The sequence below is a fragment of the Clavelina lepadiformis genome, chromosome 2, assembly GCF_947623445.1.
Source record: "Clavelina lepadiformis chromosome 2, kaClaLepa1.1, whole genome shotgun sequence".
Classification (NCBI taxonomy): domain Eukaryota; kingdom Metazoa; phylum Chordata; class Ascidiacea; order Aplousobranchia; family Clavelinidae; genus Clavelina; species Clavelina lepadiformis.
The window spans coordinates 24,715,275-24,736,363 of record NC_135241.1 but is presented as its reverse complement, the minus strand read 5'-3'; the positions used below and the strand labels follow the sequence as shown (position 1 = coordinate 24,736,363).

Below are 21,089 nucleotides of genomic sequence, written 5' to 3'. Positions count from 1 at the left end.
TCAAGCCTTGCAATAAAATTCAGGGTCTAGAAAAAGATTGAAACCAAAAGGGACTTTGAAACAACCAAAAGTCTTGCAATAAAAATCAAGCCACGTTTATTTCTAAATTGTGAGCAAGGGCTCGAAGGAACTGTACGGCCACCAGCCATCACTACCGCATAACTGTGGCCATGAAACATCATAGATGTTAACATGACCATGAATATGAAGAGAAAGCAAGTTGCCACTCTTTCCACCCTCGTCATGACGTATTGCTGCCAAGGCCTCATACCGTATAAGGAATACCAGACGTGTCTGAAAATGAGAAGATTACGAGATGACAATCTAGCACAGCGAGGTGAAATCAATGAGCAACATACCTGTCTTTAAAGTGGTTTTCACATTTTAAGAGGAACAATTTATTAGATATTTGTAGTTCCTCTAACGTGGAGGCCCGGAATGTATATTCCAGGACGTCGGTGAACCTGGTACCGCACAGAAAGAACCAACACTCGTTTGTTTCCAAATCTCGTACAATCATACGTTCCAGATACCTGACGTATAACTTGCAATAAATAACTAATTCATGCAAGAGTTTTAAGTCGGGCCAAGCTTTCACTACACACTATACAGGCACTTTCATTACACGAATTTACTTGCGCGTAAAGTGCCAAAATCCTCCTGCAGAACACAACTTAAAAATGAACAGTCTAAGATTAGCATTAAAAGATGAATTTTTTGATTTAATAAACTTAAGTTTATGGCCTAGTTTGAGATTCATTTAACTTTTTGAGTTAAAAATACAAGGACCGTTTTCAACTCTAATTCATACAACTGCAGTTAACTTGTCACTAATTCATACCACTCAGGATTGCTCCCTCCGTCATTGCGCCACATCCTGACTGCTTTGATGTCGCCCAAGCTACGTGGTGTGGTAATAAGGAACGATTGCACGCTACCCACAGATAGCACGTTGTCGTTTTCTCGCTAAACAAACAATCAATCATTATGACGTCGGAACCAACTATCATACATCATGGCAGACGTCATCATTGTACTTGTATGACGTGAGCATTGCTTCTTTGTCTTTTGCCCAGTAGTCTCATGCTGACAGCCGCGGTGGTACCGGCGTTTGGACGACTACCGGTATAAATTGTGACGTAATACCGGTATTGGTCGTTTGGTGAGTTGTCCGCAACTTCAATGAAGAGTCCCTTCAAAATTTTTAATATTAAAATTTGATAAATCATTTCATGAATTTGACAATAGTTTGATAACTTTGTACTTTTTTCTCCTCATTTTGATCTTTATTTCTCGCCCATATAAGGAGAAGAGCGTAGATGACGTAAAGAGCAGATAAAACGATGATGATCACTGGATTTTGTTGGAATTGCTCCCAAAGATTCCAGGAAAGCTAAAAACGATTCAATAATTGACAATAAGAACTAAAAACGTCTACTATGTCATAAACATCTTTACTTGGTCATAATTGATCTTGTTGGGAAACACAAGAAGATGGGAAGCGTAGATAATCTGAGGAATTGACTCCTCTCCGCTCCTCTTAAACCTGTTTGCTGTGACCTGGTCTACGTCACATTCACAATTAACTGTCCCAGCGTTTTGATGGACCTGATGATAATAACATTACTTTGCTCATAATGCTTGGAATGATTAAAAAAATAAAAGTTAGATTAAGAATTAGTTTAAACTCTGCTTCAAAAATGTTTTATGATACAAACATCGACATCAAATATATGACCTTGCAAGAGCCCTCGCCCCAGTCGCGCATTCGATCTTCCCAATGCAAGCAGTTCAGTATAAATGACGTAAATGTCACGTTGATCAAACTTCCAATGCGGTAATAACCCGCACCGAGATCAACATACACTGTGACGTTCAGTTCGACTTGTCTGTGCGGAAGTGAATTTTCGGAAATCGACCAGGTGTACAAAGACTCTGAGAATAAACGCGACAAAAAGTTGCAAAAGTGCAAAAAAATAATTAGAAAAGTGCTGATCTTTAGAAACATAAAAACCGAGACTCTTATTTTCTGTAAACAAACCCTTTTCGTGAAACTCTTTCTTTATTTTGAAAGAGCTTTGGTCGGTAGTTTCCAGGCTCATTGTACAATTTTCAATTTTCTGATCCATGTTTTCGACATGAATTGTAAGAAAGAGGTCGTTTCCATCTCGTTTGTAGAGCATCCAATCAAACAAAGCCCAACCTGCGGCTTTGCTGTGACAACCAGCCACGTCGCATTCACTCTCAACCCTCATTGTTATGTTTCCTTTACCAGGCTGTGCTGGCAAGGGGAAGCCAATTGTTTGATTTTTGGCCTCGTTGCGATTGACCGGGATCTCGTTTTGCCATCCCGTTGTCATGGAGACGGACGTGACTTGATCGACTTTGTGGGTCCTCGTGTTAAAGTTGATGGACGAATCGTAGGTGAAAACCTGGAAATCATAAAATCGTCTCATTATCACGTTAAATCGCGCAAAATAAAGCAAATTAAATATATTATGCCTCGACATTGATGACTTCATTGCTCAGTGCGTGTATATTTGGAAGTCGAAGTGAAGAGTCATTGAGTGGATCTAAAAAGTTTTTTTTCGTTATTCTACGTTTCGCTCGAATTAAGCCACTAATTAACGTCAAAGAGTTAAAATCGTTGCAAAACGCGGCCTACTGAGGAAAATAAACGACAAATAATGAAGCGAAATTGCTTAAACATTGCGAAGCCGATTCCACAAAATTTATCCTACACCAAAAACTTGCGAAATATAATTAGTTGTGTATTGTTTGAAGATTAAATATGGCAAAACATAAAAACGATAAAAATTAACTAAATGATGATTATCGTCGTTGTCGGGCTTTCAACGTCACGACAAAAGACAAAAATCAACCTTCTAGTTTCTTACTGTAATTTATTTTCGTTAAAAAAATAACTTTTCTAGGCATCGTCTTACAGCTTAGCGCTTGTCAGAAACGGGTCTGGTCAATAATTGTGTTAGCAACTGCGTTTAAAATTCTTTTTTTAAGCCACAGAGTCAGAGTTTGAACGCAAAAGCATAAAGCCCATGTAGACTGTAGAGTAATAAAATTGAACGCAGCCAACGATTTCAGAAAAGATCATGAAACAAAACTCGTCGGGTGTCGCACTTGAGCTCAAAGTGGATGGCGAGTTCGACATTCCTGCTCAATAAAACTTACTGATGACGTCAATGTTTAACTTAAGGAATCGTCCTTGAACGGATTTTGTTTCAAACGTCATCGTATCTTCTCCTGGTACCAATGACGTCATAAGCAGCTTGCCCAGCCGGGTCATTCGCGAATTTTCTTTGATCTTTGCAATAATTGTCATTGAAGAATTGAAGTGTTACGTCAGTATTATTATACAAGTTGTTACCTTGAAACGAATTTCGTCGGAAAATTCCATCAAATGTGACGTAACGACAACGCATGAAGCCGCAATTGACCTTATGACATCATCATCGCCCTCGCTAGAGTGTTTATGAACGATGCGCTCTAATCGGTTCAAAGTTCTCACCAATTGGTACTGAAATTATAAAAAACAAACAAGTTAGCTGTGTTTAGTTTTTAAATCTACCACATTAACTTTTATACTTCTGCTCTTACCACGTGATGCTCATTTGCAACGCCAAAACTTTCCGTAAGGTGGCGTAGTACATCAGCTACTTGCTTGGCCGAAGTCAGAGTATTTAGCGGATAATCCGCGGTTCGATCTAATATCTTCGTTATCTGTTAAACGAAAGAACAATGAAGGCACTTGAAGTGGTCCATCCATAAATAGATACTATGACGTCATAAACCTACCAGAAACGGTTTGAGAATCTTTGCTGAAGACAATGGCGGTATAACCTGCGCCGTCCTCTGCAGATTGTGGCTCGAAATCGCGTAAAATACGTCACTTGTCAGGTGTTTGTTGACGTCGGAAGTTTTCCTCAAAGTCACGGTCAAGGTTTTCTCAGTGCACGACTGACGAAGGCCGCATATTGCGATCGAAATCGTGACGTCAGAAACTAAGTCCTCTGACGACAATGTGAGGTCATAGAGGTTCGGATCGCAACTACTTTGCAGAAGATTATCGTGGTCTGAAAATATTTCTATATTAGATTTTAATCTATTCATAACTTCCCTTCTACAAACACCGCATGTCGTGTTGTAAGTGCAAGAGTCATGTTTGTTAAAAGTTTTGCCAACCTGATGTAGCCACAGACAGTTGTCTTCTTAAGAGTAAACATTAAAAATTATTATTAAATAATCGTATTATTAAGTATTGAGGTTACTAAGGGGAAAGCAAATCGCCATTTTTGCTTAAGCACAAAAAAGCGCAAATTAATAAACTAGAGAAATATTTCCTCATCGTAGTCTTACACACCACGTGCGTTATTTGATTTAAAGTATTTTAAATCGTAAATTAGCGTTGTTTTATTAAAATCAAAGTTGTAAGCCGTTTGATATTTCATATTTAATCTTATAAACTTTATTGATAAAAATTTAAAAAATATGTCTTGTACAAAAATGTCTCAAAATATATTTTCATTTCACAAAGTTTCTTGTTGTCGATTGCCAGGTTTTAGAGCCCGTGGAAAGTTAAGTTATTAGCAAAAATATTCACATCCTAATTTACCTGAGTTTAGGTTTAGTCTACCGTGAGTTAATAACTACGACATAATTTTAATCTTAGCATTTCTGTACTTGCTACAACATGAGGATTTACCTTTTTCCTTGACAGAGAACTTGAACTTCAAAGAGGCTTGGCCTTGTGCGTAGCCAGAACAGGAGACGTTAAATTTTGTGACAAAAGCGATTCCACATCTGGGTGAAACCCTGCAACTACCTCCGCTAGGTGGTGATAACGGGTTAAGGATTAGGGTTGCCGATGCCATGTCACCGTCAACATTGTATCCTGGATGTCAAGTTCAAAGTTCAATTTCATGATGGTCTACTTTTAATTTATTGATGACAACAAACTTATATAATGGGGATTCACCTATTCCTGTGACGTTTGATGACGTGCTAATTATGTTGAGTAGTGAATTATTAAGTTTACAGAATCGTCGGTTCTGGCACAAACTTAATTGTTGTCCAGATTTCACTGACAATACCCAACTGTGACGTGTACAATCGTCACAATCTAATTGAAGAATCATTGGCTTGTGTGGAGAAAACAATTTCTCGCAATTTGACCTGCACCTGAAGTTCAAAGAAAAACGTTAAATTTAAATGGAACTTGATTAAAAGAATTTCTAGGTTAAAGAATATAAATTTTAAGCTCATGGAAGTAGGAAGAAAAAATTTCTGCAAACTCGCCTTAAAGTAACATTCGGGATTGAGGTTGACTTCATAACAATTATCTGGTCGGCGAACGTTTCGTCATAATGTGGACCCGATACGATTAGCCTGACGTAATAATGGTCGCTTCGCACCAGTTTGTCCATGGAAATTTCCATGACGTCATCGCCAGTAATATAAAGAGTTTGCCAACCAAAGCAGGAACCTTGGAAGTGAAAAATAAAAATTCAATTTTTGATCAAAAAAATCTAAAATGAGAAAATCTTTTCAAACCTTTTCTTTGTATTTTTCCAATCTCTTTTGTCATTGGTAGATCTTCTTGTGCGACGGCACAAAACCAGTCAAGTTAGATATTTTCCTCGTGTTTGTTAAAGTCGATTGAAGACTCAAATTTTAAAATATTTGTGTTCATTCCTATGTATAAAGATTAGGCATTTCAGGATAATATTTCTTGTGACGGGAAACCGCACAACTTAAACATAGAAATCTAATATTATCGACTCACCAGCCTCGACCACATCTCCTCCCTTGATTAGAAAATTTAATTTTCTCTTGGGAATTTCTACCAAGGTGTAGTCATCGCCCTTTTCTATTACATTTAATCTTTCGTCAGAGGTGACGTTAACGTTGACCTTTATGACGTACATCCCAGGTAACAAGTCATCGGCTTTTATCACAAGTTCTGGTGCACCTGAGCTCGTGTTAAGTTGAACTCCATCGACTATTTTTGGGATGTCTATTTTTGACGTCACTCGGTACGCTCGCCATTTGTAATCAACGGAGAATAACTCTCGAACGCATCTGAAGTTAAGGTCCACGCTTAAGACCAACTCTTCAACCACTTTCAAAGGTTCGTCGAGTCCACCGCCAACTTTCCCGTCGCGAATTCTCACGCTCTCCAAGCATGACAACGGTAAAGCTTTCGGGACATATCCAACGAAACGAAACGATTGTTTTTCGTTTCTGATAAGCACGACGACCTGCCGAGCTTCGTCGAAAAGACTTTCGTTTGTAATTAACATGTAAGGTTCGGCGTCAAACGGTAGATTTGGCAAACCCACATGTTTATATTTCGTTTTTGAAATCGTCAAAGTCAAATTCTTGGCTGCATTTTCGCCGATTGTTAAATTCATGTCGCATTTTCTCACGTCACCTCTGATGAATATAAATACCTCTCTACGGGTTTGGTATTCAAATCCCCGTGACGTAATATATACGTCGTGGATCTGTGGCAGCGCTTCAAAAGATGCCGATGACGTCAATTCAGAGATATTATTTGTAGCTGTTGCGACAGCATCGTAAATATCTGCTTGAGGCAACGTTGCCTCTATCGCCATCGTGTGGCAATCACGTGGGCAGACTTTAGTACTTCTGAAGACCGACAGTCTGGTTCGAGTCGATATGATGTCGATTGCAAGATTTACCGGAGCTCCTGAACTAACTGTCACGCTTATGACGAAAACATTGGGTCGAAGACCGACGTATTGTTCCGTCATAACTGTAAGATTTTTAATCTCTTCGTAGAATATGACTGGTTTAGAATACGTCACGGATGAAACATGATTTTGCAACAATAATATGACGTCATGTTTTCCCGGTCCAACCAATCGTTGCATGGTTGAGTTCAGTTCGAACTTGACCGTTTCGTTCGATAAAATTTTCTTTTTATCAAACGTTTGTGACGTCTGAAGCTCGGTTATGATGACGTCATCCAACATGAGAGCGTAGGAGATGGGAAAGTAATATTTGTGGTGGAAGATGAGTTCAGTTGAGGCTGGATATGTTTGGAAGTCGTTTTGTTGGAGAGATACTTGTAACTTTGATGCCGATAAAAAGTCTTGCACGTAAAGAAACAGGTCTGGAGTTGTAAAATAGCGTATACTGCCAATTCTACCGATAAAGCATTTTGCAAAAACCAAATACTCTCCCGCATACTCGAATGACCGCTCAGCTGTGAGAGTTTTAGTTGAAAATCCAGTTTTGAAACTATTGTACGAAATCTCACAGTGGAGGTTGAACTTGCTTGCTCCGGTCAGTGTAGCAACGAACTGGACTTTCTGTCCGGTTTGAACGTGTGTGCTGGCGGTCATTAATCGGAAACCTTAAAGTACATTTAAAACGTAAATCACTTTTCTACAATATCAGTACAGCTGATGCATCACTGCATTCTGCAGACAGTGTCCCTTCTAAGATACATTCAAGGTGAGCAGATTTTTGTAACAAAATGTAAAAATTTCTGAGCTCGAGCAGAAAACTCGTAGCTATAGAGTTACATTAAGCTACAAACCGATTTTACTTCTGAGCCAGGTGTGCAATTTTCTATTCTAATGCGAGAATAATGGGATAAATAATAACATAAACACTTGCAACTGTGACAAATGTTCGCGTCATTAAAAGCAAAGTAAAACATATACGAGACGTATCAAACATTAATCTTGTTAATGGCTGTCACCTTACAGTATTTATGACACAACTTGTGCTATAACACTTCAGGTAACCTGCAAATTGTGTATAGTTTTGCTTATTCAAACAACAAATTATTGACAGATACAAAAATTTATTTGTCTATGCAAATTTCCTGCTTACGCAATTTAAAGCGACAAAAATGATATTTGCAAAAATGATAAGTAAATATCAAATTATTGCAATAAGCACAACGTGTGCAAAAATAGGCATCTTTGTAACAAACTGTCTAACTTGTTTCGGACTAACTTCAATCCCTTATCAGAGTAAAATGAAAGAACTGAATTGCTATGTAACACGAAGCGATGGTGAAAAACAGTTAGCTTCGTTTCAGAGTAACGATGGGCTTCAAAACTGAATACTGGGCGACAATAATTGTCACGCAAAGCAAAAAAACAATTTGGTGCACATGTTACTAAGACAAGAGGAAGCACAAGAGGTATCAGCGCTACAATGCAATGAATTAAACCATTTGAGTAACAGTTACTAAGTTAATGGGGTCATGTAAAAATTTTAGTAAAAACGATGTATCATTTTCAAACTCTTGTTTATTGAGATGTTTAATTTGGTTATTCTGTTTGATTGATATAGCTTCGCTGATTTTACTCTCGTAATCAGTTTTGCACGTTTTAACTATTTGAAAATAATTAATGGTTATGTTGCTGGGTTTGTAGCAATTGCACTGAGTCTTTCCTGGCCGATTTAAGTTTTAAAGGTTTAAGACTTAAACTACTTTTTGTTTAACTGTGTGTTCAGCTACTCTGGTCGATAAATGGCGCGTAGATTTACCTACGTTGGTAAGACTCGTCGTATGAATCAGAACGTGAATTGGTAAGTCGGGTTTAAGCGTAAAGCAGTGGGTACTCGGGACTTGCTGCGTAAACGTGAACGTGAGAGCCTTACTCATACTTCTTACACATTCTTACTCACCAATGCGGGTGTAGGCAAAAGAAATATTTGCCTCGCTGCATTTCTTTGTGAATCTTTCCATATTAATGGTAACATTGTTTTGAAACACAAAGTTGGGATAACCAGATGGTTTTTGATTTTTGCAAATAAGACTCGGGATATCATTTTTTTGGATTAGATTCAATTCTGCTTTTGTACAACTGCATGAAAAAATGTCACGAAAGTAAATGCAGTAACTTTATATGAACTTTTAGCGCATCAACCAAAGCAAAATGACTAGAAATACATTTATTTTAAGGATCTTAATAAAATATCGATATTGCCTAAACACTACAAAAACTTGTTCTATGATATTACCGACGCCTTTTTGTCTGCCGACTAACGGAACAATGATGAGTCATTTTTAGACGAGTAATCGCTCTCACCTGAACAAAACTTCATCAAATTGCAAATATGCAGCTTCTCCCTTTTTCAGTTGAATTTCCCACGACTTGGCACCAGCCGACATGACGTCATTTACACCACACTGCTTTGCGGTTGGGAACTCAATCTTTCCACTCGCATTTGTTAAGATTAGGCTGCATTCTGTAACATTAAGATATCAATTGTGAAAAGTGGTAGAATTAGTAGCGTTGATTTTCAGCAAAAATGATAATCGACTATGTTGGATTATAAACGAAGTTTCATCAGAAGATGGTTTCTACATTTGCTTTTTCTATTGTTGGCGTTTGATTGGTGGCATTGTGATGCAGTCACTGACAAACTTAGTAGATTATTGCATCGAGTTCACAAAGTTAAGGAAAGTTTAAGTCAGGGAAATCTAACACGCTGGAACTTACGTAATCTCCAAAATTTCCACTACCAACAACAGATGCACGCTAACTCCATCGATAGCGCAGAAAACGCTCAAAACATTGAAAAATTAGTCGGTTTCTTAAAAGGTGAAAGAGCAGATTTCAATTACGTTGTGAAGAGTTGGAACGACATTCATATGAATTTATGTTACGCTTTCAGTTACATAGTGACTTCAAGATTTATCACATCTTTTGTAGTAAAGTTGACAGCATTTAAAAAAAATGTATATAACTATATTTCTGTATTACTTTTCTGTTACTGTTTCCCTTCAGAATGCACGAGCATCTACGCAAGCGGTTCAACATCAAGTGGTACCTACCCGATATGGCTCAAGGAAAGATTCCAGTTCACCTACGTCTACTGTGATATGGAGCTCGTTTCAACTAAGAAGGGCTGGACAACAATACAAAGAAGAATTAACGGGGAGGTCAACTTTAACAGGGGTTGGGACGATTACGTCATAGGGTTCGGAAATTTCCGGGGTGAATATTGGCTCGGATTGGAAAATATTTATCGTTTGTCGAGGCAGACTATCTCGCCTTCATCAATATTTCATTTACCAAAAGCACCGGAAGTTGGGTTTGATCTTGAAGACTGGGACGGTGTCAAAGCATTTGTTGATTATGACATAATTCGGTTCAGTCCAAAAGAATTTAACTATCGTTTAACTATTGCCCGACCTTTTAATGCTTCCGATTGTTTCAAATGGCCTCCAATTTATTTCGGCTATTTCAGCACTCCAGACGTTGACAACAATAAAGACGACAACCGTCATTGTGCCCAAGAATTCAAGTCAGGTTGGTGGTATTCCAGCAGACGGTGCGAAGGTTCAAACCTAAACCAACCATATCCAAGATACAAGCAAGACATGACTTATTACAACATGTTCTGGGAAGGCTGGCTTTGTTTTAGTGGGACAGATACCGCTTTGCGTTTTGTGTCTATGCATTTGTATCATCACCACAACGAAATAAATTAACAGGACTTTCGCTCTTGCAAATTACTAAAATATTTTTGCAGCAATTCCGTCTTTTTCACCGTCGCTCATATATTGCAGCTTTGCAACTTGTACAACAAAAACTGAAATATTCAGCATTTTTCGCTCACGTCTTACGTTGTGTAAAAGCTTTGCAAGACTCAGTTTCAGGAAAATAATAAAGACTCTCATTAAACCTGTCTGAAATTTTGAATCGCGTTCAGCTCGGCAAATACAACTCACACTCAGCATAAGTCGCAACTTCATGTTAAGGTAAATACAGAAGCGGAAGCGGTAAAAGCTCGCGAACAATTTAGTGAGATTCCATCTTCTTAGAGCTGCTGCCTCCACAACCCCTCTGTATGGAAGAAGTGGGTTTTGAAGAAAGAGAGAAATATGCTGCAGTCAATAGCTCATCAACAACTGATAAATATGAGAATTCACGCTCCGCTTGTATCTATCACCGGCACGCACAACACCATCTTATGTGGTGTTGACAAGAACTGCTTTGATATGTCGACACCGCATTAGGGGATTTCCCCATGACACGTTTTTTGAAATAAACTCCAGAAACAAGCAACCACTTTTGTACCCGGATATTTTTCTCAAAATTATACTTCTGCTGCCTGCCTGCCAATCAAACTATGCTGTCATTCAAACTATTTGTGTCATTCAACCGCCGAATAGTTTATAACGTTGACAATATAAAAAAGCTAGTACAATGTAGAAAATGCATAAAATATCTTAAATCATACACTTAAAAACTATGGTTAAGTTGTTGTAAAATATGGTGCATGTAGTGGTTGCTAATTACAGCAAATTAATTCTCTAACAATAGAAAGAAACTGACGCAATCTACGTCATTTTAGAATGCCTTGCAAATGTAGAAGTTTTTTAAGCAATCTTATCACTTGATCTCTTTAGGATGTTGGTTACCTTGTCAAATGCGTTTACAAGTGTAACGCGAATTGAACTTTCCCTAATTTCAGTCAAATTCTGCGCCACAGTGACGTTGAACCGCGGCACTAACTCAACTTTCAAGCAAGATCCATCCATACTTTTATTTTATCACCGCAGCACGCGAGCACAACCCAATTAAAAACCGAACCCTCAGCGCAAACGACAAAGCTCTGGTATAAAAGTGAAGGACAAACAAGCCTACATCAAAGATGCGCGACGAAGCAATTAAAGATAAAGCACAAACATATAAAATGCCTAAGGTAGGCCTAGTGACGTAAGAACGATAAAAATGTCATATGTTAAACAGGTGTTGAATAAAACAAAGTGACCAAATATTGTCACCAACTAATTTAAGTCACCAGTGGAATTCTTTCACCTTTTTGTTTTGCATTAGACATTTAAAATGGCGTACATAGGTCAACAGATAAGTTTTAGAGAAAGGCACAACGTTGGAATAATCTGTTAAAGCTAAAATATACACAGAAACCTACTTTAAAGTACAGACTTTCCATATAGTAGTAATGGTAGATATAGTAGTAATGTTAGGTATAAATATAGTGGTAATGTTTACTATACCAACTACTGTATCAATAATAAACATCCAATACTACACAGTACATACTGTAATAGTAGCTTAATATAGTAACTATACTTGACATAGGCCGACCTAAATTATGTATCATTTGCACAGAAGATAAAAAATAAAATAATGTAACAGTGAAGTGCTTCGCTTGTCGCTACAAACAGTCAATCTACATCAGTTCCATATCGACCTTTATACAGCAAAGCTTGCTAAGTCTGCTCAAGGTGTAAGTCGGCCTGTTTGGTTTTATTTATAACCTCTTTGCTTTTGAAAAAGTTGGACCAAATCTGGGCAGAATCACTACTTCAGCTTAAAGCAAACAATCGATAGAACCTGGGACGCAAGTGTGAATGCTGGAGCACCCTTGCTGTAGTCTGGATACTTTGTGATTATGTTTTGACTTTGACGGCAAAGGCTAAGTTTTTAGTAAACTTTCCATGGCCGCCTGACGTAGAAGAATGACAGTAGCTATAACGCTGTCGAATCGGTGAAAGAAATCAACTCTAATTATGTCGTTGATATTTTGTGTCTATTCTTATCAGGGTTGGGGCTCTTTAGGGAGGGGGAGGAGGCAGCTACAACCCAGACATGACCCCCCGTCGGCAGCTTACGTGTGTATTGTCTATAATTGTCTATTTTTATCACTACGATTGCAAACAATATCATCGAGCTTTGCAAGGCGGTAACAACTGCTACTGTCGACCATTATTGTGGCTTGTGAAACCAGCACCTATAATTTTAAACCGCTCCCTGCTCCTGGAAGCCAACTCCATGCAGCGATTTCACAGCGAACAGCTGCAGAACCATTACTAGTCAGGCATATTAAGTAAGGTACATAGCATAGGCTATCTACGGTAATATATCTAGCTAGTTTTTGAAAATGATATCAGCTTTAAATGCATTTTTGTGAAGCGTTGGTTTAGTAAATGCTTACAAATGCTTTGTTAATATGAAGTAATAATTGTCTATTGTGACTAGTGATAAACCTAATTCAAAACTGATAGTAATGTCACAATCTCTTGATCGTTAGTAAACTATGTCTTTGTCTGAGCTAACAATCGTTGATGTATGGTGTCAATTTCCGGCTTTATCTGTGTGTTGGAAATAATTATTTCATATACCTTGCCAGCGGTACCGTATCAATATGTCAATGAACATCTTAAAATCAGTTATATTTTGCACTTTATTGTTATGAACGCGTATATATTGTTATGTCAAGTTTTGCTGCGAAATATGAAAATATTTGTGGCTCAAAGAAAATGGCTTTGCAGGCGATAAGTGGCCAGCGAGCCAGCAGTTGGAAGACGCTACTATGGTTAACAAAGTCGCATTTTCTTATTTCATAACACAAGCTGATATCTACAAAGCATACCTGCGCATCCAACCATGAATGTAACAGCCAAGCCAACTTGTAAAAACTTCATGAACCACATTTTCATTTTCTGATATTTCGTTTCTGGTTGAGCCTACCGGTATTTAAATATAACATTTTAACTCTAATCTCGAGTTATGCGACGTATACAACATATAAGCAATATACTGACAAAATATTACCTGGTGATTGTATGATGTCACGTTAGAGTGACCAAATATTTCTTCAGCAAAATTGCCGATAAATTTTCAACACAGCTGTAAAGTCTGTAAATTGAATCTGCAAAATGTTTTACCTCATTACTTTAAGGCCATATTTAGGGTTTGACAAAAGGATTGTATAATCGGTTGTGACGTCAAGATAGTAGTTTTATTACAACATAATTATGGAACAAAGCGATTATTACCGAATATACTTGTGTGGGCCGACAGGGACAAGTCTATAGTCATTAATTGTTGAATAACTCATGTTATTTCATCACACCAGTCCGGTAGGTTACAAAGATTTATGTCATTTTCTTGGCTTGTCTCAAGATTTTGATTTTTGTTCAACAGTTATCTAATTTCTTCAAAAATAAATGGGTTATTGGTAATACTTCTGCACACCAGTTGCACCAATAAATGCAGTTCCTGTGGTTAGTGTGGTTTTTATGATATTTTCATAGCATTGCACGAATTTAAAGCTATCCGCTATGTCCACAGAACATAAGCAAGTGTCGTTCATGCCTTGCCCTTGTAAACCCTGTACCATAGTACGTAAGAGATTAAATAGTTCTTTTAAGTTTCAAGTTTCCATTCGAATATGAACTCATCTCAAAATTTTAACACACAACATAGGATTATGTATTTATCAATGAACTACAACTACAATAACATTACTAGGAGTAGGCTATATACATCAACCACACTGCTTCGCTACAGTTACTGAAGATTTCATAGTTCGTTTGTTGTAACAGCATGATTACGTCGTTGTTACATTGTAACGTTGTTACATTGTAACAGATGGAATTCTACACTCATGAGTTAGATCTCGCCACGTCGCGATTAGAGGAGTGCGTCATGACAACGATGCATAAAGCACGACGACCATATTAAAGAGCTTCGTTGTCACAACTTGGTTGATATGATGTCTATTGCATTATACTGAATATAGGTCATCTGCATTTTCTTTTTTGTGCAACAAATGCCAGTTTTAGTAAATTTTATAATTGTCACCACCAAATAATAACCAGTTGTGTTGCGCTAGATATAAATATGGCAGTGTTTCCTGATTTATACCTAAATTTATATTTATATCTAAAATAAATAAATACTGTATTTAGTTGTACATAGCATCATGTTGATGAATGGTATTCTTGTGAGGTGGAAATCTATCAAGTCTTATATGAGCAAGTGGCGATTGCAGACACAGCAAGGTAGCTACGTGCGAGCGGGTGCTGCAAAGCCTCAATTGTTTACCCACTTAATGCTCAGCAGCAGCCAAACACAGTGAATTTATGAGCGTCCATGCAGCAATGCTGTCAGCCGGTGGCACTTGCAGATTGTCACGAGATTTTCCAATAAATCGTTGACTCAATCAATCGAACTCCATGTAAGTAAGTTACATGACACAATAACTGCTACTTATTGCTTGTTATGTTTAGGCAGGCGCGGTAATTTTTTGCCAAATGACATTTACGATCGTTTATGTCAATCAACAGTGTTTAATAATCATCACGTGAAATAATCATCGCGTGATAAAAAAACATCATATACTTTAAATCCATATAAACCGAGGTTGCAAAGGTGCGATGGCATTGGTCTCTGTTTCTTTACGTGTTTGGTCGTCTTGGGAAACACTATCTTGGAAAAGAAGCGCAGACTTTGCCTTTCAAAGCACTTTGCCTTTGATGCAAATCGAGCTTTTTTGGAATGTTGTTTTATCAGTTAGCTTAGAACTTATTTATCCAGTTGACTACACCTTCCTGGAATGGCAACTCTATTTACGTTAGATTAAAATCCTAGGAATAAAACCAGGAACGCCATGCAATGATGAGCATTCATTTACTTTATTTACATTAGACTGATAGCCTGGGAACAAGACAGTTTAACTGCCAGGTGCCAAACAGTGATGAGTAATTCAGCGTGTCCTAAGACACATATGTCTGTTTTCCGCTTCAGCGATTAGGGGAATGTGCGTATGAAATAGGGAATGGTTATAGGATTGATGTGGTATATAAGAAGGAAGGTGGAGGTGTATGATGAGAAATACTACTTTATTTTCATTTAGCTGTTCACAGAAGCTGTAGAAAATCTTACCGAGATTGAAAAAGCTGAACTTGTTTGTTTTTGAAAATGTTCATTCAACGGATGTGCATTTAATGAAAAATAACATATAGGCTCTAAGTTAGGCTTCAATATTAATGTAACCGTATTATTATTACTTTCGGTAAGCCGGTAATTGTAAATAAAACCTTTTTATGTTTTTACATTGCAGTGATTTTTTTCGGATTCTTGCTTGCGGAGAGCGTCCGCTCCCACGGAACATTGATGGAACCTCCCAACCGCTCTTACATGTGGAGAGTCAAAGATGAGGATCCTGCCATCATACCATATAAGGATATTGTCGAAGAAAACTGGAACGACAACCGGTTGTACTGCGGAGGATTTCAGGTTTATTTTTTGCCTAAATATTTTCAAATCTCATAAAAATTTCAAATACTTGCCTTTTATACGAAGGAAATACTTGCAACTGTGTTGACAAGTGACAACACATGTTGTGTTGGATGCGGTCCCCAAGGGGAATTTTAAGGATGTGCCGATTACGCAATAGGGATGCCCCAAACATGGCGCCTCTTGACAAGCCATCTTGTGACGTAAATAATGTTTTTCTGATTTAACTTTTTGCAGAGTAAGAAGGCTAGGATAATATTCTGTTCAAAGTTTGGCTCCTCTTCTTTACTTTTTAGCTTTTCGGTATATAATAGCACGAAAACGCAGCTTCGTTTACAAATAAATAACCTTTGAAAAGATTTTGAGCCAAAATGTTTTTACAATCCAGAGTAAACAACCTGGTCAGTACACAGCGGAATGTGACACTTTCTAAACATGCACGGGAGGAAGTGGTGGAATTTTTCTGTGCAACTGTCCTTCAGGCTCTGTTTAAGACGAAAACCGGAAGATATGCGACTTTCCTATGCGATGTGAGAAGTTCAAACTAAAATGGTTTAGTGGCCAGATGCCCCCAAAAAGGACATCCAAGTGCTATTTTCTTTGCATCATCGAACGTTACTGAACTGAACTAAGAGCTTCGTCAGATGTTCATGAATTTTGAGTGAACAAACATAAGAAAGAATGAACGTTACAAATGATAAATCTTTCCTAACTGCAACTTAATTAGGCAAAGTTTAAGTGAAATCCTTTGTTTGTCTTAAACTTGGCATACAAGTTTAGTTTTTTTTCTTTCAAGAATATTAATAAAACACTAATTTATTGGTATAATTTGCAAATTTACGCAGTCCCAATATTTAATCAGGAAATGAAAAGCACGCGAATGATGCAATTAACAATAAAAGCTTAATTATTGAGAATCTAAAAATTTTACATCATATATTTTAACAAGTGACGTATTCTATACGCATGACTACATTCCCCTGGTAATCCCACACTACTAGTCTGACGTATCTTACTGTGATTGGATGAGGAAACAAGTTGAGCACGTGACTGTTCCGATCGAAATTCCCCGTAAATATCTGTAAAATAATTTTTTTACCTTCTTGATTTTACCTTTATATTTATAATTAACGTGACATAATTGCCAAATAGACGTCAAGAATACTTACCACGTCATTCCCGGCATCGTTCTTAATAAATTCTAATTCATCGAGGGAACTCCCAAATGACATTTTGTATCTGGTCACCCATTGGTTGTTATTATGTCTCCCTTGAGTGACGACACCGGTTAGTGTTGTTGGAGTTTTCATGTCAACTTGGATCCACGCTCCTCGCTTGTCTGTGAAAATAAAATTTCAAGTGGATTTTTTTATCTTGTAAAACCAGCAAATTATATCAGAGGTGATGTTTGCTATTGCAAAGGGAAGCGTCGCTTGCGTAGATTACTTTGATAATTTCTTACTTGGTCCCTCTGAAACATGCCAGACTGTAGAACTATCCAATCGTCCTTGATGAGCTGCGTATGCTGATGAATGTGCAGACGATGACGTCATATCAGCATCCTTAACTCTTCCACTTTTGACGCCAAGAGGACAAAACTCAACTGCAGCAAACCATGAGGTTAATTTTACAATTTCAACTTGTTTAATACTCTTCTTTAAAGAAACAAAACGATAGGATAAGGCACTGCATAATGTTCAAAGTTGAAAACACAAAACCAGTTGTTTTGGATTTACCTCTCCCGACAAGCTCGATGCGATTCACAACTATCTGAGTGAGTCTCTCAGTGCGGCCTGAGAAAATATTCAAAGTTAAAACTTTTTTTGCAAAAACAAGTAGCAAATATAAAAATATCACAACATAATTTTACACATTAGAAGGTGGAAAGATGTATATTATGACGTCACTTACGAGATGCATCATTAAGGCTTTGGCGAAGTTGCTCGACTTCACTCAGATCACAAACACATTGTCCTGGAGGACCGAGATTTCCCCTAGTTCCTTGCGGTCCAGTAGCACCTTGGGGTCCACGACGACCTGGTGGTCCTTGGTGGGTGACAGGCAAGGGACGTTCCAAGGGTTCACGTTGCAAGTTCAAACAAACTTGTTCACCTTGACCTTGAACGGAAGTGATGAAAACCAGAAAGGAAAAAACAGAAAAATATCGGATAAAAAGCGCCATCTTCAGCATAAACTAACTGGCTTATGTTGCTAAACATGAAAAATATCAAGTTTTTTACTTTAAAATACAACTATATTAAAGGTCTGTTTTGCAAATTAAGTGAGCTATTTATAAAGTTGAGTTATTACACAAAAAGCTATGCTGATATGTACAACGTATAAACATCACCTTTATGACAATAAAGTTGTTATATTAAAAAGCAAAATATAAAAGACCATAAAAACAGCAACTCAAAGCGGCCATCTGTTAAATAGAATTTATGCTAGAAACAGCAGCTTTTTAAATCTTAGCCTAGATCTTAGCTTCAATATCGTTTTAGCATTTCTCTAAAATGATCAGCCCAGCTGTAATCGCTCTTTGTTCTGAACAATTTCTTTCAGTCCACCTGGTTATAAAGACACTACTTAGCAAAGTATGTGTCTAAATTTGGTCATGAGTTTGCTGAAAGAGTTTTAAGATTAGAAAAAATGCAGCTTACATAACTGTTACGTCATTGACAAACGCCTTTTAAGTCCGAATAAGTCGAAATTTCTGAAATTTCTCGAATATCAAAGAGTTGTTGTTTGTTGTCTTAAAATGAACCTGATGCAGATTTGTTATTCTGCTTGAATTTAAAGATGATTTATACGACATTTTTATTCGCTTTACTGTATAAGTTTTATGTAATTTTAATTGTCAAATTTCAACAAATATAAAGCAAAACGATCGACATCATTAATCTTGCGGACATTGGTCATGTCTGGGAATTAAAACGTTGTGGCTTAGTTTTCCATAAAAAGTGATTCGTTGCCAATTGCTGCGGGATGCAGCTTAAAAACTATCTGACCATATTTGGTTAGGAATCTGTCCAAGAATTTCAAAGTAAAATCACAGCCCACACAGGTGCAACGTCACGCATAGCGGTTTACCAAGTACTCTTGAAATTGAATATCAAAGAGTATATTACAGTAATATTCAAAGCATAATTTTTATAGCTTAGGATATTTGTTTAGCAAATTATACAGACATCCGCACTCCAATAGCTTGGTGGCCAACGTTTCATCATTAAACGTAATGCTGGAATTTTTGACGTCATACACGAGAAAGAGCAGCGTGAATTTGCCACCAACTGGGATGAGAGAAAAAAGATTAAAAGAATGCTAAAGTAAGACAACATCGTCCGAACTTTCCTTTAGATGTGCGGTATTTTATACATCTTCGTATCATGTCTCTCTGCTCAAGTGACGTCTCAGATTTGAACTTGCTATTTCAGGTTAAACATTGTTGCTTAATAATCAGACTTTGTCACAAATTAGAGTAATCGGTTCATTTGATATTTGGTGAATTTATTGTCATACCAGCACTTACTGATGAAAGCAACTTACTTTTATGAGATAAAACAAAACGTGACGATACACGTTGTGGGTTACGTCATATCATTAACTTGGTAAAGACGATTTCCCACAATAACGTAAATTAGTTAAAAATGACAAGCTAACGCTAAAGCTGGTGAAATCCATCTACGTTGTTAAAAATTAGAGTTGGAGACTAATGGCAACAAAACATTGTGCGTTCAGACTTATTGTTTCAAAAGCGTTAAACTTAAAATTTATTTTAAACTGCAAATTTTACCTTTGAGCAATGGAGTAGGGATATTCGTGGATTAAACTTCTGGCAGGTTTCATATATTGGATCAGTCAAACATACCAATATATCAGCACAAATTGTAACCTATGCAAGATATAAGAGTGTTGGAAACAGTAAATTCGTTTAGGCTGTACTGCATTTCTAAATAGACCCTTCATTGCATTTTTAACAGTCAGATTTGGGCGGTTCCGCGGTACCGGATAACAAATAATAATAATAATAATAATACCCCATAACACTACCGCGGTGTTTTCTCGGTGTCGATACCGATGTCACGCCAAATTAATTCTAATTGTTCCAGACATTGTGACAACTCTTAAGTCACAAAAGGGGTGACATAATTATGACATAAGTCACATAACTGAAATGACCTCGACCAAGCTTATAGAGTAATTTAGTGAAAAATATCATTATTATTAAAATAGTATTATTCTGATCTGACAATTAGTCTGTGAGAAATATTTATATAACCGTTAGATTTTTGTTATATTTCATGAAATTTTGCAAAGTATAACTAATCAGTTTACGATACTGTAATTTTTATTTAACTTTTGTTACAGATTTTATTCGAAAGGTTTGACTGTATTTCTGTATTTTTGCTAATTCATGTATTTTAAGTGTGAAACATTAATAGATATCTGCTTTAAAATTCAAGTCAAATTCAAAACGTTTCCAAAAGAGATTTCTAAAATTAATTGAAATTTACAATTTGGCAGCAATTTTCATTTTAATTTTACAAATAGGACTTAAATGTTATTTCAAAAATTTTTTTTTACCTTAGTGCAAGAAAAATAACAAATAACATTGTTGGCGGACAACATGCTTAAGGATTTTTTACCTAGAACGAAGCTGGCTACGTAATCTAAAAATATACATAAATACGTATTCATTTAAACCAATAAATTAAAAGTAGATACTGTATTAACTATGCTAACATAGCAAAATTAGTAAGATCAAACCCTACGCAGGGTATTTACTCAGCAATGATGGAGACAACTCGGTGAATGGAGATCAGCGATACTGTACGTTCCATAGGGATGAGGTGAATGAATGAATTTTTTTTGGAATCAACTAATAATAGCTTCTACTTTATATCTTAATTAGTTTTTATGTAACTTAATGGCCACTTTGCTATCAAGTAAATTTTATCTCATTAAAGAACTAAATAAAAATTAATGAAATATTCTATATTATATAACTATAGTTTAAATTTTAAC

The 21,089-nt window shown here is 36.9% G+C and overlaps 4 protein-coding genes and 1 long non-coding RNA gene across 5 annotated transcripts; 2 read left to right on the top strand and 3 right to left on the bottom strand.

Moving 5' to 3' along the window:
* Positions 1–985, bottom strand: LOC143444979 (polycystin-1-like protein 2). The gene is made up of 4 exons (XM_076943770.1): positions 842–985; positions 360–533; positions 137–294; positions 1–26 (listed from the first exon to the last, which is right to left on the bottom strand). Exons 1-4 carry the CDS (start codon positions 874–876, stop codon positions 1–3), a joined length of 393 nt encoding a protein of 130 aa, XP_076799885.1. The 5' UTR covers positions 877–985.
* Positions 986–1,013: 28 nt separating this feature from the next.
* Positions 1,014–5,940, bottom strand: LOC143444978 (polycystin family receptor for egg jelly-like). Its single transcript, XM_076943769.1, has 15 exons — positions 5,801–5,940; positions 5,569–5,709; positions 5,314–5,500; positions 4,994–5,196; positions 4,721–4,909; positions 3,814–4,091; positions 3,616–3,738; positions 3,386–3,535; positions 3,190–3,322; positions 2,503–2,573; positions 2,042–2,432; positions 1,739–1,935; positions 1,459–1,608; positions 1,265–1,393; positions 1,014–1,193 (listed from the first exon to the last, which is right to left on the bottom strand). The coding sequence occupies exons 2-15, from the start codon at positions 5,600–5,602 to the stop codon at positions 1,029–1,031; spliced, it is 2,400 nt and encodes a 799-aa protein (XP_076799884.1). The 5' UTR covers positions 5,603–5,709; positions 5,801–5,940; the 3' UTR covers positions 1,014–1,028.
* Positions 5,941–9,202: 3,262 nt separating this feature from the next.
* Positions 9,203–10,554, top strand: LOC143447409 (fibroleukin-like). Its single transcript, XM_076947497.1, has 2 exons — positions 9,203–9,608; positions 9,795–10,554. The coding sequence occupies exons 1-2, from the start codon at positions 9,329–9,331 to the stop codon at positions 10,499–10,501; spliced, it is 987 nt and encodes a 328-aa protein (XP_076803612.1). The 5' UTR covers positions 9,203–9,328; the 3' UTR covers positions 10,502–10,554.
* Positions 10,555–15,886: 5,332 nt separating this feature from the next.
* On the top strand, positions 15,887–16,255 carry LOC143447413 (uncharacterized). The gene is made up of 2 exons (XR_013114090.1): positions 15,887–16,064; positions 16,131–16,255. It is a non-coding gene; the product is annotated as an uncharacterized LOC143447413 (long non-coding RNA).
* Positions 16,256–16,870: 615 nt separating this feature from the next.
* Positions 16,871–18,303, bottom strand: LOC143447410 (retinoschisin-like). The gene is made up of 5 exons (XM_076947498.1): positions 17,976–18,303; positions 17,801–17,857; positions 17,527–17,667; positions 17,234–17,403; positions 16,871–17,143 (listed from the first exon to the last, which is right to left on the bottom strand). Exons 1-5 carry the CDS (start codon positions 18,253–18,255, stop codon positions 17,006–17,008), a joined length of 786 nt encoding a protein of 261 aa, XP_076803613.1. The 5' UTR covers positions 18,256–18,303; the 3' UTR covers positions 16,871–17,005.
* Positions 18,304–21,089: the final 2,786 nt, after the last annotated feature.